Source organism: Geotrypetes seraphini, chromosome 4 (genome assembly GCF_902459505.1).
Source record: "Geotrypetes seraphini chromosome 4, aGeoSer1.1, whole genome shotgun sequence".
NCBI classification, from domain to species: domain Eukaryota; kingdom Metazoa; phylum Chordata; class Amphibia; order Gymnophiona; family Dermophiidae; genus Geotrypetes; species Geotrypetes seraphini.
This window is the reverse complement of record NC_047087.1, coordinates 6,259,558-6,274,915: the sequence shown is the minus strand read 5'-3', so window position 1 is coordinate 6,274,915 and position 15,358 is coordinate 6,259,558. Positions and strand designations below refer to the sequence as shown.

At 46.5% G+C, this 15,358-nt stretch overlaps 1 protein-coding gene across 2 annotated transcripts in view; it reads left to right on the top strand.

Moving 5' to 3' along the window:
* The window catches only part of CDH1 (cadherin 1), a 119,742-nt gene that overhangs the window by 75,676 nt on the left and 28,708 nt on the right, over nt 1-15,358 (top strand). For both annotated transcript variants that reach the window (XM_033940147.1, XM_033940146.1), the window contains exon 7: nt 5,688-5,863. In XM_033940147.1, coding sequence (XP_033796038.1) covers nt 5,688-5,863 — 176 coding nt within the window. The remainder of the gene's footprint in view (nt 1-5,687; nt 5,864-15,358) is intronic.

Here is a 15,358-nt window from a genome sequence, read left to right as displayed (position 1 = left end):
CCCATTTCCCTTAAGCATCTTTTCTTCTCCACTCCACCTTTCCTCCCTTTCTCCCTCCATGCCCCTTACCTTTGTGGCGCTTCTCCACCCGACCGACAACAGAACAGGCCCGATCCGACAAACCTCCCTGCCCTGTAGCCGCGAATCTAAATTACCTTCTTACAGCAGCTGGAGTATTGAAGCTGCTGTAAGAGGTAATTTAGATTCATGGCTATAGGGCAGGGAGGTTTGTCGGCCGGGCCTGTTGTCGGTCGGTCCGGGGAAGCGCCACAAAGGTAAGGGGACCTGACCGGCTGTGCGGACTGCCCCCACCTTTGGTACGCCACTGCTTTTTCCCTACCTGCCCTGCCGCACACAGCCGACCGGAAGTCTTCCTGATGTCAGCGCTGACGTCGGAGGAAGGGAGGGCTTTGCTTAAGCCCTCCCTCCGACGTCAGCGCTGACATCAGGGAAGACTTCTGATTGGCTATGTGTGCTGCAGCAGGGCAGGCAGGAAATGGAAGATGAGCCTCGCAGCTGGGCAGGTAGGAAAATCAGATGAGCCTTGCGGCATTGAACCTCGTGCGATCCCTGAGAGCACGAGGGGCGTCCCCACAGGATCCCCGCGACTCTAGGGGGCATCCCCAGTGATCCCCGTGACCCGCAGGATTCCCGTCGTCCCCGTTCCCGTGCAGCTCTCTACTCTCAGGTCTTCTGTAAACCAGGGTGAAGAGAATGGACTTGAGTTAGGTTTGGTCACCTTGACTTTTGCTAGGTTCTCATAGAGTGTTTTAATGCCTGAGTGCCAGGTCAGTGCCTTCTCTTCTAGGGAATTTGTGCTTAGTTGTAGTTTGGAGATGTCTTGGGGAAAATGTGGTTTGGTTTACATACTTTGGGTTGAATGTAATTGTTTCCTGGGAATTTGTTCAGTCTGCTGCCTCTTTGACCCTGGTGTGCAGGCTGAATGTAATTATATGTGGGCTGTCTGGGAGAAAGATTAGGTCCAGTGTGTTTCCAGAGAAATGAGTGGGAGAGGTGACTTGTTGAGTGAGTCCCAGATCTGACAGTGTTTTGATGAAATCTCATGGGGCGCCCGTGACTTCTGGGTAGTCCGTGAAGTTGAGGTCTCCTAGGACTATGATTTGTTTATGGTTTACGGACAGGTTGCTTATAATGATTAGCAGTTCGTCGAGCACAGACATAGGAGATGAGGGTGCTCTGTAAACTAGTATGATCGTGATTTTTTTGTCATGGCCTGTTGAGAAAACGAGGCATTCTAGGTCTGGTAGTGTTATGGAGTGTATTTGGCGTGGGTTTGGCGATCGCTGCTACCCCTCCCCCTCTCTTGTTGGGATGGGAGCATGCCAGTGCTTGGTAGCCTTGAGGGCATAACGCACCCAAGATGGCTCCATTGTTGTCTTTGAGCCATGTTTCCGTCACTAGTAGGAGGTCCCAGTTGTACTCTGTGATGGCATCTGTGAGAACGAGGTCTTTGTCATTTACGGATCTGGCATTCACTAGGGCTTCTGCGACGTTGTGTACAATGGGGGTGTATGTGTCAGTTTTGATCTTTATGAGGTTGTGGGTATTGATTGTTTTGGGCTTTGAGAAACATATCATTTAGTTTTCTATAGAAGCAAAATAATCCCAACAAAAACTAAAAGCCAAACTAGACTTTAAAAAAAAAGCAAGGCATAAGTTGGGAAGATACATGCACGTGAATGTTATATTAATCAGGTTTTCTATTCCACCTTTACCTATTCAGTTCAAGGTCAGATTGCATTACAAGAGGTTGGGTCAGTTACCCAGGAAGTTACAATGGACACTTTGACACGGACATTCAGTAGAGTTGCTAGTACAGGTAGATCAGTACAACTATTAATAGTTAGGTCATAGTTACAAGTAGGTCGTCGTTGGCTCTTTGTTTTGTTCCAGGCATTACATTAGACCAGCGGTCTCAAACTCGCGGCCCTCCAGGTATTATTTTGAGGCCCTTGATATATTTATCATAATCAAAAAAGTAAAATAAAACAGTTTCATGATCATATGTCTCTTTAGCTATAAATGACAATATTATTATTAAGACAGCCAAAAGGAAAGATTTATAAACTATAAAGAGTTTTACCTCATGCAAAATTGTCATTTCTTTAAGAAGACATTAACTATATTTTCTAAGGCTCTCCAAGTACCTACAAATCCAAAATGTGGCCCTGCAAAGGGTTTGAGTTGGAGACCACTGTGTTAGAGCGATCACTTCACTTGCTGAAAACCTCCTGTGAAAGATGGTCCAAGCAATGTGCTCTTGTTAATGATTGCTTTGAAAAACTTATTATTGTGTGAGACAGATGAAAAATCAACGTATCTTTTTCTGAGATCGGTACACCAACGGTGGCCAGCATTTCACTATTAAGCTGCCTCAGGGTGTAACATATCCGATCGCACTGAAAAGAACACAAAACTCAAATTAGAGTTAAAATCACATAAAACCGGTATAAATCTTCAAACTGTTTGTATGAAACTTCATAGAGAAACCGGCAACATACTTTTAGTTCGTACGCCAAAGATGGCGGCATGGAAAGCAAGCCAGATGAAATCCTCCCGGTGTAGTGAGGTGAACACACGTCAACACCGGAAGTGGCAAATCGGCTGGAGATACCGATAATAGCACAAAATGATACATAGGTGAAGCTCCGCTGTTGGCAACAAAATGTCCTTAACATCATCAGGTCCTCACAAAAAGGCATGAATCATTAAAAAATCCTAGAATCTAAAATTCAAGCGATTCTCATATTTGTCGTTTTTATGTAATATATATTTTATAATTGTTTTTGTTAGTTTCTGACTATTATGTAATTTTTATTTATATGTAGATGTGTGCACATATTCCCACATATGTGAACACATATATACACATTTTTTATTTTTGCTTTCACAGGAGGTTTTCAGCCAGTGAAGTGATCGCTCTAACACCAATTTTCCACCTGAGGCTTTTTCCTCCGTCTAGTTTGGTCTCTTGCTGTGCTTATGCTTTAAGATTATTGGCATACCATCTTTGTTTTCCATCATTGTGATAATGTTTTGTTTATCATCAATAGTTTTCACAATATCCGAGTGTTTTTGCTATAATGTTTAGAATTCTAACATGTATCTGTGTATGTGTGCACATATGTGCATAAGTGCTAAATTGCAGCCTAAACATTACTCTGTACATGTGCAACATGCAAAGGGGGTGGCGCACGAGTGGGATGCACGCCTAGACACACTTGTACCTTATAGAATACCATGATGTTCATGCATATGTTTTTTGACATTTAGGGCAGGGCCTTAACGCGCGGAATAGCACGCGCTAGCCACTACCGCCTCCTCTTGAGCAGGCGGTAGTTTTTCAGGTAGCGCACGCAAAATCCGGTGCGTGCGCTAAAAACGCTAGTGCACCTTTGTAAAAGAAGCCCTTAAGCACCCACAATAGCACCAACTCTGGGGCTGGAATAAGTGTTGGCACCTAAATTAGAGACATGTGTATTTGCTATTACTATAGTATTCTATAAAATGAAGTTCCTTGTAGGAAAGACTCCTGTCAGAAACCCTCTGGGCACCTATTTGTACATGCTCTGCTCATGCCCTTATTGGGGGCAATTCTCTAATCTAGATGCCCACAGAGCAGGTATAAATTTGTACATTGGTATTTGCGTTGATTGAGTCTGGTTTGTAAAGATACACAAGGGTTTATGTTGTCTTTCAAAGTTAGGTTGACAATATGTGCCTTTTTGGATTCTCACATAAGCATTCTCATACATTTTGTTTTTCAAAACTTTATTGCAAGTTCCTCTATAACAGTGGTCTCAAACTCGCGGCCCGCCAGGTACTATTTTGAGGCCCTCGGTATGTTTATCAAAATCACAAAAGAACAATAAAACAGTTTCTTGATCATATGTATCTTTACCTATAAATTACAATATTATTATTAAGACTTAGCCAAAAGTAAGATTTATAAACTATAATGAGTTTTACCTCACGCAAAATTGTCATTTTTTTAATAAGACATTAACTATTTTTTTCTGAGGCCCTCCAAGTACCTACAAATCCCAAAATGTGGCCCTGCAAAGGGTTTGAGTTTGAGACCACTGCATTAGACTGTTTAGAAATGGGCTTTTACAATTACATTTCAGTTATTTCAAGGTTGGTTCCCTGTCTAGGTAAAGAAATGCTTTTAAAAGTTTCCTGAACCTGAGATAGTAGTCACTAGATCGTAGTGTAAGTGGTAGTTGATTCCAGCATTTTCCTAACCATTTGCCTGGTTGACTTTATATTGAATGCATAAAGGATTCATGAAACATAGAAACATGATGGCAAATAAAGGCCAAATGGCCCATCCAGTCTGCCCGTCTGCAGTAACCATTATCTCTTCCTCTTTCTAAGAGATCCCACTCTTTCTTGAGGTGAACAGGAGAAAACCTCTTTGTCACCACCCACCCAGAAGTAACAGAGCATTTATGGAGGAAACAGGTTACCCAGTAATACCATCATACCTGAGGAACAGATAACATAACCTTCTTGAAGGGAGGAAGGGGCGTTACCTCAAGAGAGGCTTATTTTTCTAACAGAAGAGATTCAAAAACTATAGAGTCAATAGTCCACCACTGCTAAGAGAAAAACACATGTGATCCTTGTGGTTGATCTTCCGATAGCCTCACAGAGGCATGAATGTCCTCGTTTATTGAAGCATGAATATCGGTATCATAAAAGGCAGACATTTTGAGCTTTGGGTGATGTCGGCAGATTGACAGCAGGCCATTATAAAACTGACAATGTGTGGTAGTCTAAATTGTATCTCCAGACTGGATTTGACTCATTGCCAGCCTCTGCTTTGGAGACAACCTTTGGCAAATCACAATGTCTACTGTGTTCCTTGGCGAACAAGAGGTGTAAAGACTTACAAAGGTTTACTATTTACCTATAAGAATTCAGGATCCTCAAAAGAAAGAAGATGAAGGAATACCACAGAAAGAACCCTTGGACGTTTCCACTTTGTTAGAGCAATCTGATAGAGAACTGGCTACTCCAGCCACTCTCTTATTGACTGTGGCTTTGGCCCCAGACAAGGATTGGATTCTTAAACTTTTCTTTAAAAATAGGGCCAATAGGTTTCCATATCCAGATATTTCCTGACGTCTCGAGAGAGACTCAGAAGAGAAGAAGGGAATTCTTAATGTTAAAACCAGGAGTGACTCAAATAGGGGGTTTATTCTTTCTTAGGTACCCTTGTAAATGTGTCATAAGATACCGTTCCTTGAAATATGTATTTGTAGATCCAGCTCACTTGACTGCTTTCCTTTCTGCGAAACGTCTTGAGTCTGTAGAACCATCTGTACCATTGTAATAATAATTAGCTCACTTCTCAGTAGCAGTTTAAGCGATTTTCCTTGTTAAAAAAAGTGTTTTTTCTTTAATTTAATTTCTACTCTTATCGTTAATCTTGGATCCTAATTTGAGGACTAGTGTGTGATTAAGTTATGATGTATATTTTCTTTTATTATCCTGAATTACTTTCAGGTTTGAGAGTAAATAACACTATTATGTTCTCTTGATCTCACTTTCTGTACAAGATGATATGCTTGATAATAAATGTGTAAATTTTATAAATAAATAAATAAAGAGGTGTAAAGACTGCATTAAAGTACTTTTACTATGCCTCTTTTTTATGTAAGGTACAAGCGTGATGCAGGTAACAGCTGTTGATCTGGATGATTCTGTGAACACGGACAATGGTATCGTTGCCTACAGCATCAAAAACCAGGAGCCCAAGCAACCCTCTGACAACTTATTCACAATCCACAAAGAGACCGGTGTTATCAGCGTGCGTGGAACAGGACTGGATCGTGAGGTCAGTGAGCTAAGATCAACAATACAACATAGAAATAAGGTTAAAAGCAGAACTACATTTGTTAGAGGAAAGTAGGAAGTTGATTAAACTTCTTGTCTCTTGCAGAAAACTCTCGAAAGCCAAATATCGCTATTTGTTAGGATAAGGATCTGAGAAAAGAGATACTTTAAACTCAGGCTTAAACTTAGCAGTTCAATTCAATAATCAGAGAGCTTGAGGCATAGAATTCCAAAGTAGCAGACCTAATGTGTTCATGTACAATTTCACAATAAGTTAACATAAATTAAGTAGCCTGACATCTTGATTTAAGTTCACAGAACACAAGTTACAGTATATCCTGAAGAGCCTTTCCCTGGTACACAGTCTCTTCAGAACTGGTAGTTTGGGTTACCTACTCAAGGACCTGCTTCACATAGAAAATCAGGCCAGGTATAGAAAAATGAACATAAGAGTTGCACTGCTGGGTCAGACCGGTGGTCCATCCTGCCCAGCCGTTCACTCATGCAGCGGCCTCCAGATCAAAGACCAGTGCTCTAAATGAGTCCAGTCTCACCTGCGTACGTCCCAGTTTAGCAGGAACCTTGTCCAGCTTAGTCTTGAAACCCTGGAGGGTGTTTTTCCCTACAACAGCCTCTGGAAGAGCGTTCCAGCTTTCCACCACGCTCTGGGTGAAGAAGGACTTCCTTACGTTTGTACGGAATCTATCCCCTTTCAACTTTAGAGAGTGCCCTCTTGTTCTCCCTACCTTGGAGAGGGTGAACAACCTGTCCTTATCTACTAAGTCTATTCCCTTTAGTATTTTGAATGTTTCGATCATGTCTTCTCTCAGTATTCTCTTTTCAAGGGAGAAGAGGCCCAGTTTCTCCAATCTCTCACTGTACGTCAACTCCTCCAGCCTCTTAACAATTTTAGTCGCTCTTCTCTGGACCCTTTTGAGTAATACCGTGTCCTTCTTCATGTACAGCGACCAGTGCTGGACACAGTACTCCAGGTGAGAACATAAGAACATAAGAACATAAGCAGTGCCTCCGACGGGTCAGACCATAGGTCCATCCTGCCCGGCAGTCCGCTCCCGCGGCAGCCCAAACAGGTCACGACCTGTCTGAATCACCAGAAGGGGCTCCCTTGCCACCTTGGTTTCTCATTGAAGTCCTATCTTCCCATCGAAGTCCTAACCCTCTGGTCTTGCGCATGCACGACCTGGTTGGGTTTCTATACTTATTACCTGGTTAGCTTTCTATACTTGTGTTACATCCCAGCTCCTCCCTCAGTATCCCACGATCCCTTTATCCCTCAGGAATCCGTCCAATCCCTGTTTGAATCCCTGTACCGTACTTTGCCTGATCACTTCCTCCGGTAGCGTATTCCAAGTGTCCACGACCCTTTGCGTGAAAAAAAACTTCCTTGCATTTGTTTTGAACCTATCTCCCTTCAGTTTCTCCGAATGCCCCCTCGTACCTGTTGTCCCCTTCAGCCTGAAGAATCTGTCCCTATCCACCCTCTCTATGCCCCTCATGATTTTGAAGGTCTCTATCATATCTCCCCTGAGCCTCCTTTTTTCCAGAGAGAAGAGCCCCAGCCTATCCAACCTCTCAGCGTATGGGCAGTGTTCCAGCCCTCTTACCAGTTTCGTTGCTCTCCTTTGGACTCTCTCAAGTACTGCCATGTCCTTCTTGAGGTACGGCGACCAATATTGAACGCAGTATTCCAGATGTGGACGCACCATCGCTCGATACAATGGCATGATGACTTCCCGCGTCCTGGTTGTTATGCCCCTCTTTATGATGCCCAGCATCCTGTTGGCTTTTTTCGAGGCTGCTGCGCACTGTGCAGATGGCTTCAGTGATTCATCCACCATCACACCCAAGTCTCTCTCAAGACTGCTGTCTCCCAACAATGCCCCCCCCAATTTGTAGTTGAACAATGGGTTCTTTTTCCCTATATGCATGACCTTGCATTTTTCCACGTTAAAGCGCATTTGCCATTTGTTTGCCCAGTCTTCCAGTTTGTCCAGGTCCCTTTGTAGGTCCTCACACTCCTCCCTGGACCTAACTCTGCCGCACAGTTTAGTATCGTCTGCAAATTTTATAACCTCGCACTTTGCCTCCTTTTCCAGGTCATTGATAAATATGTTGAAGAGTAACGGCCCCAGCACCGATCCCTGTGGCACACCGCTCGTGACTCCCCGCCAGTCAGAATATTGTCCCTTTACTCCGACCCTCTGCAGTCTACCCGACAACCAGTGCTCGATCCATCTGTGCACATCCCCTCCCACCCCGTGGTTCCACAGCTTCCTAAGCAGCCTTTCATGTGGCACCTTGTCGAAAGCCTTTTGAAAATCGAGGTAAATGATGTCTATAGGTTCCCCATTGTCCACCCGACTGCTTATTCCCTCAAAGAAGTACAGAAGGTTCGTTAAGCATGACCTTCCCTTACAGAATCCATGCTGGCTTGTTCTCAGTAGGCCATTTCCCTCGATGTGCTCGCAAATACTGTCCTTGATCATAGCTTCCACCATCTTCCCTATAATTGAAGTCAGGCTCACCGGCCTGTAGTTCCCGGGGTCACCCCTCGATCCCTTCTTGAAGATAGGTGTGACATTCGCCAATTTCCAGTCCTCTGGTACCTCTCCAGTTTTCAAGGATAGGTTGCAAACATGCTGGATTGTGCCCGCTATTTCTTGTCTTAGTTCCTTTAGAACCCTTGGGTGGATCCCGTCTGGGCCCGGCGATTTGCCGCACTTTAACCTGTCTATCTGTTTGAGGACATCCTCCTTACTTACCTCTATGTGTTCCAATTTTTCAGCCTGTTCCCCACTCATGAGCTCCTCTGAGTCCGGTATATTAGATGTGTCTTCTCTCGTGAAAACCGACGAGAAGAACGTGTTCAACCTCTCAGCTACCTCTTTATCCTCCTTAATCACTCCCTTCCTATCCCCATCGTCCAACGGCCCCACCTCCTCTCTCGCTGGTCGCTTCCCCTTTACGTAACTGAAGAATGCCTTGAAGTTTTTCGTCTCCCTGGCCAGCCCCTCTTCGTATTTCCCTTTTGCTTTTCTAACCTCTCGGTGGCATTCTTTTTGGCATTTCCTGTGCGCCTGGAGATTTACCTGGAGGGTGCACCATGGCCCGGTACAGCGGCATGATAACCTTCTCCGATCTGTTTGTGATCCCCTTCTTTATCATTCCTAGCATTCTGTTCACCCTTTTTGCCGCCGCAGTGCATTGTGCAGACGGCTTCATCGATTTGTAGATCAGAACTCCTAAGTCTCTTTCCTGGGAGGTCTCCAAGTACTGCCCCAGATATCCTGTTTTCGTGCATGAGATTTTGTTACCGACATGCATCACTTTACACTTATCCACGTTGAGCCTCATTTGCCATGTCAATGCCCATTTCTCGAGCTTGATTATGTCACTTTGTAGATCTTCACAATCCTCCCTGTCTTCACTTCTTTGAATAACTTCGTATTGTCCGCAAATTTAATCATCTCACTCGTCATACCAATGTCCGGAGCGTTTATAAAGATGTTGAAAGAGCAAGGGTCCAAGCACCGAGCCCTGCGGCACCTCACTGATGACGCTCTTCCAGTCTGAGTATTGTCCATTTACCCCCACTCTCTGTTTCCTATGCTTCAGCCAGTTTTTAATCCACATGAGTATTTCAAGTTTCAAGTTTAATAAAATTTTGATTTGATCGCAAAATCTTACAATGCGATTTACAAAAAGTATTGCAAATTAGGGTGACATAAAAACGAATAACATTTTACTTAGACAATGATTTACACCACTATATACCAATCAAACACAAGGAAAAAAAATAAAATGGATTAAATACAATTTATAAAGTAAATATAACAGGGTAGGAATTTGAAACAAAAGGAAGGGTAAAAGATTACCTGCTCGATTTTACTTATAACTCTTTCTAAGGAAAAGAAAGTCTTGGGGGAATTTGAAATGATATAGCTTAATTAAAGGCTTCCTTAAACAGCCAACTTTTTAATAGGGTTTTAAATTTACCAAGTGATTTCACCCTCGATTCCATGGCTTGCAATTTTCCAAAGTACCGTATTTTCACGCATATAACGCGCGCGTTATACGCGTTTTTACCTACCGCGCATACCCCTCGCGCGTTATATGCGTGAGCGCGGTATACAAAAGTTTTAAAACATAGTTCCCACCCCGCCCGACGCCCGATTCACCCCCCCCAGCAGGACCGCTCGCACCCCCACCCCGAACGACCGCTCGCACGCGCTCCCACCCGCACCCGCATCCACGATCGGAGCAAGAGGGAGCCCAAGCCCTCTTGCCCGGCCGACTCCCCGACGTCCGATACATCCCCCCCCCCCCCGGCAGGACCACTCGCACCCCCACCCCGAACGACCGCTCGCACGCGCTCCCACCCGCACCCGCATCCACGATCGGAGCAAGAGGGAGCCCAAGCCCTCTTGCCCGGCCGACTCCCCGACGTCCGATACATCCCCCCCCCCGGCAGGACCACTCGCACCCCCACCCCGAACGACCGCTCGCACGCGCTCCCACCCGCACCCGCATCCACGATCGGAGCAAGAGGGAGCCCAAGCCCTCTTGCCCGGCCGACTCCCCGACGTCCGATACATCCCCCCCCCGGCAGGACCACTCGCACCCCCACCCCGAAGGACCGCCGACTTCCCGACAATATCGGGCCAGAAGGGAGCCCAAACCCTCCTGGCCACGGCGACCCCCTAACCCCACCCCGCACTACATTACGGGCAGGAGGGATCCCAGGCCCTCCTGCCCTCGACGCAAACCCCCCTCCCCCCCAACGACCGCCCCCCCCCCCAAGAACCTCCGACCGCCCCCCAGCCGACCCGCGATCCCCCTGGCGACCCCCACGACCCCCCCACCCCCCTTCCCCGTACCTTTGGTAGTTGGCCGGACAGACGGGAGCCAAACCCGCCTGTCCGGCAGGCAGCCAACGAAGGAATGAGGCTGGATTGGCCCATCCATCCTAAAGCTCCGCCTACTGGTGGGGCCTAAGGCGCGTGGGCCAATCAGAATAGGCCCTGGAGCCTTAGGTCCCACCTGGGGGCGCGGCCTGAGGCACATGGGCCCAACCCGACCATGTGCCTCAGGCCGCGCCCCCAGGTGGGACCTAAGGCTCCAGGGCCTATTCTGATTGGCCCACGCGCCTTAGGCCCCACCAGTAGGCGGAGCTTTAGGATGGATGGGCCAATCCGGCCTCATTCCTTCGTTGGCTGCCTGCCGGACAGGCGGGTTTGGCTCCCGTCTGTCCGGCCAACTACCAAAGGTACGGGGAAGGGGGGTGGGGGGGTCGTGGGGGTCGCCAGGGGGGTCGCGGGTCGGCTGGGGGAGCGGTCGGAGGTTCTTGGGGGGGGCGGTCGTTGGGGGGGAGGGGGGTTTGCGTCGAGGGCAGGAGGGCCTGGGATCCCTCCTGCCCGTAATGTAGTGCGGGGTGGGGTTAGGGGGTCGCCGTGGCCAGGAGGGTTTGGGCTCCCTTCTGGCCCAACTACCAAAGGTACGGGGAAGGGGGGTGGGGGGGTCGTGGGGGTCGCCAGGGGGGGTCGCGGGTCGGCTGGGGGGGCGGTCGGAGGTTCTTGGGGGGGGGGCAGTCGTTGGGGGGAGGGGGGTTTGCGTCGAGGGCAGGAGGGCCTGGGATCCCTCCTGCCCGTAATGTAGTGCGGGGTGGGGTTAGGGGGTCGCCGTGGCCAGGAGGATTTGGGCTCCCTCCTGGCCCGATATTGTTGGGGAGTCGGCGGTCCTTCGGGGGGAGGGATGTATCGGACGTCGGGGGGGGGCATCAGGCTTTCAGGATGGGGACAGACCTTCAAGGGGGGACAGTGCACGGAAGTCAGGGGGGGTGAACGGAGAGTCGGAAAGTCAGGGCGGGCGAAAGGAGCGTCGGGCAGCATGCGCGGTATACCCGTGAGCGCGGTATACCAAAGTTTTTGTACACATCATCGTGATTTCTGCGCGCTATACCCGTGTGCGCGTTTTATACGGGTGCGCGTTATTTGCGTGAAAATACGGTAGTCATTCATGTGGAACCTTGTCGAACGCCTTCTGAAAATCCAGATATATAATGTCGACCGGGTTGCCCTTGTCTGCCTGTTTATTCCCATATTGAGATCTTTAACTCTGTCCTCATATACTTTACTACTACTATTATTAATAATTTCTATAGCGCTGCTAGATGTATGCATTAAACAAGAGAGAATCCCTGCTCGACAGAGCTTACAATCTAATCAAAATGGACAAACAGGACGCAGAAGGGTTAGGGAATTTCTCACAGAGGGAACACTAAAACAGACATGGGTACTTTACAAGTGAGTAGAAGTTAGGACTTTTAAAGGATTCCAACGGGGGGTGTTGGTGGGGAACCCCCCTATTTTACTTAACAGACATCGCGCTGGCGTTGTGGGGGTTTGGGGGGTTGTAACCCCCCTCATTATATCTGAAACTGAACTTTTTGCCTGTTTTTTAGGGAAAAAGTTCAGTTTTAAGTATAATGTGGGAGGTTCCACCCCCCCCCAAACCCCCTACAATGCCAGCGCAATGTCTGTTAAGTAAAGTGGGGGGGTTCCCCCCCCACACCCCCCGTTGGAGCCCTTTAAAATAGTGGTTTTCTTTGGCACGCCGTCAACCTTGCGCTCAGTTGTCTGCGCTCAGTTGTCGGCACGCCGTTGTCTCGTGCGATTTAGTCCCGTCACCGATAGTTTAGTGGAAAATCTGTGAGAAGCAAGTTGCAGTAATCTAGGCATGAGGTGATAAAAGTGTAGATAATTATCAGGAAAGGATTGGAAAAAAAGATGAGATTGTTATAATGCCTTTGTATCATTCCATGGTGCAGCCACACCTTGAATACTTTGTGCAGTTCTGGTCACTGCATTTCAAAAAAAGATACATAACTAAATTAGAAAAGGTACAGAGAAGGCTGACAAAATTGATAAAAGGGATTGGATGACTTCTCTATGAGTAAAGGTTAAATTGGCTAGGGCACTTCAGCCTGGAGAAGAGACGACTCGGTTGATATGATGGAGGTCTATAAAATGAGTGGAGTGGAAAGGGTAGATGTGAAATCACTTGTTTACTCTTTCCAAAATTACTAGGACTATGGGGCATGCGATGAAGCTACTAAGTAATAAATTTAAAACAAACCAGAGAAAGTATTTCTTTCATGTGTAATTAAACTCTAGAATTTGCTGCCAGAGAATGTGGTGAAAGCAGTTAGCTTAGCAGGGTTTAAAAAAAGGTTTGGATAGTTTCCTAAAATAAAAGTCCATGGCATATGGCACACAGACGCTCCTTGGCAAACCATCCAGGTCAAAACTGGCATGATACAGATGCAGAATAGTCTGAGGATTCCATCCCAGTTTATTTTGAGTCAAATTGAAGGATTTTGAGGCAGTTGGAGGTTTTAGAAAAAAAATTATTTAAAATCCAATCCAAGATGGTCTCCGCCTGCACATAGGGAAAGGGGTTTAGGAGGAGGGGGGACCCAAGCTCTGGTCCCAGAAACCCTTAAATGAAACTTTCTGACCCCCTTCCACTGATTTTCCTCATGAACCTTTGATTTGACTCAGGATGATGAGTTTTGCTACAGAGGCAATGCTGTGTGTGTTGTGTTGGGAGGGGGTGGGGGGGGTGGGGCAGAATCTGTTATTGCACAGTGGTAACCCTAACTGCTAGTTCTGCACCCTTTAAAATTTACGATTCGTCTAAGGATCGACATTTTGCGATTGTGTTAAAGTCCAGGGATCATCTTGGGTAGTTATGAATGAAGCCTAAAGCACTATAATGCAGTCCAACTGAAGTGGAAGCACCTCTAGAGCAGCAGTACTGACCGAAGTACCCGTCACTGACTAATGTCATATTGGATGCACAGCTGCTCATGACTTGAAAAAGTTACATTTACTTACCAGGGTCAGATATTGTGAGCTTTTTAACTGTACACAAAAATGAAAAATACCCATTTGTATATCTGGGCCAAAATACTTCATCTCGCACAGCTAAATCAGTTTGATGCTAAATTGGACGCTTAGGGGTAGAATTAAATGAGTAGAAAAGGAACGGATAAGTGGCCTGAGCAAATCATGTGAACAGCACAGTACCTCTGATCTACTATAGAATAATAATAATTTATTTCTTGTATACCGCTGTACCAAAAGTTCGAAGCTATACCAAAAGTGACCAGTGGAGTGCCGCATCTTTTCAACATATTCATAGGGGATCTGACTCAAGGGCTTCAAGGTAAAATAACACTATTCGCCGATGACGCCAAACTATGTAATATAGTAAGTGAATGCAGTTTACAGAATTATATGGCGCAGGACCTGCTTACATTGGAAAGTTGGTCCTCAACCTGGCAGCTAGGCTTCAATGCTAAGAAATGTAAGGTCATGCACCTCGGAAGCGGAAATCCATGCAGGACGTACTTCTTGAACGGAGAAACTTTAACTAGGACTTCAGCAGAACGAGATTTAGGAGTAATCATCAGTGCAGACATGAAAACTGCCAATCAAGTGGAGAAGGCTTCATCTAAGGCAAGGCAGATATTGGGTTGTATCAATAGAAGTTTTGTCAGCCGAAAGCCTGAAGTCATAATGCCGTTGTACAGGGCCATGGTGAGACCTCATCTGGAGTACTGTGTGCAATTCTGGAGGCCACATTACAGTAAAGATGTGCGCAGAATTGAATCGGTTCAACGGACGGCCACCAGGATGATCTCGGGGCCCAAGGGTCTCTCGTACGAAGAGAGACTGAACAAATTGCAGCTCTACACTCTCGAGGAACGTAGGGAGAGGTGAGACATGATCGAAACATTTAAGTACCTCACGGGACGTGTCGAAGTGGAAGATGATATTTTCTTTCTCAAGGGACCCTCGGCCACAAGAGAGCACCTGCTCAAACTCAGGGGCGGAAAATTTCATGGCGACACCAAAAAGTATTTCTTCACAGAGAGTGGTTGATCATTGGAACAAGCTTCCAATGCAGGTGATCGAGGCAGACAGCGTGCCAGACTTTAAGAATAAATGGGATACCCATGTGGGATCCCTACGAGGGTCAAGATAAGGAAATTGGGTCATTAGGGCATAGACAGGGGATGGGTAAGCAGAGTGGGCAGACTTGATGGGCTGTAGCCCTTTTCTGCCGTCATCTTCTATGTTTCTAGAATAACGCATCCAAAGCCATGGGAACAGTGGTCTAAGCTGATGGAAGACCTGGTAAACCAAGATTTAGTAACGTATCTGGATAAACTCGGCATACTTCATGACAACCAATCAGATTTTCATTCCGGGTTCAGCACGGAAACAGTCATTGCTTCATTGCTGGACTCCCTCCTGAATTCATTCAGCCAGGGTTCTAGTGCACTAATCCTTCAGTTGGACTTGAGTAGCGCCTTCGATTGAGTCGATCACGCCATCCTAATTGACTGCTTGGAAACAATTGGATTCTCCGGTAATGTATTAAAATGGTTCCAAGGTTTCCTGACTAAACG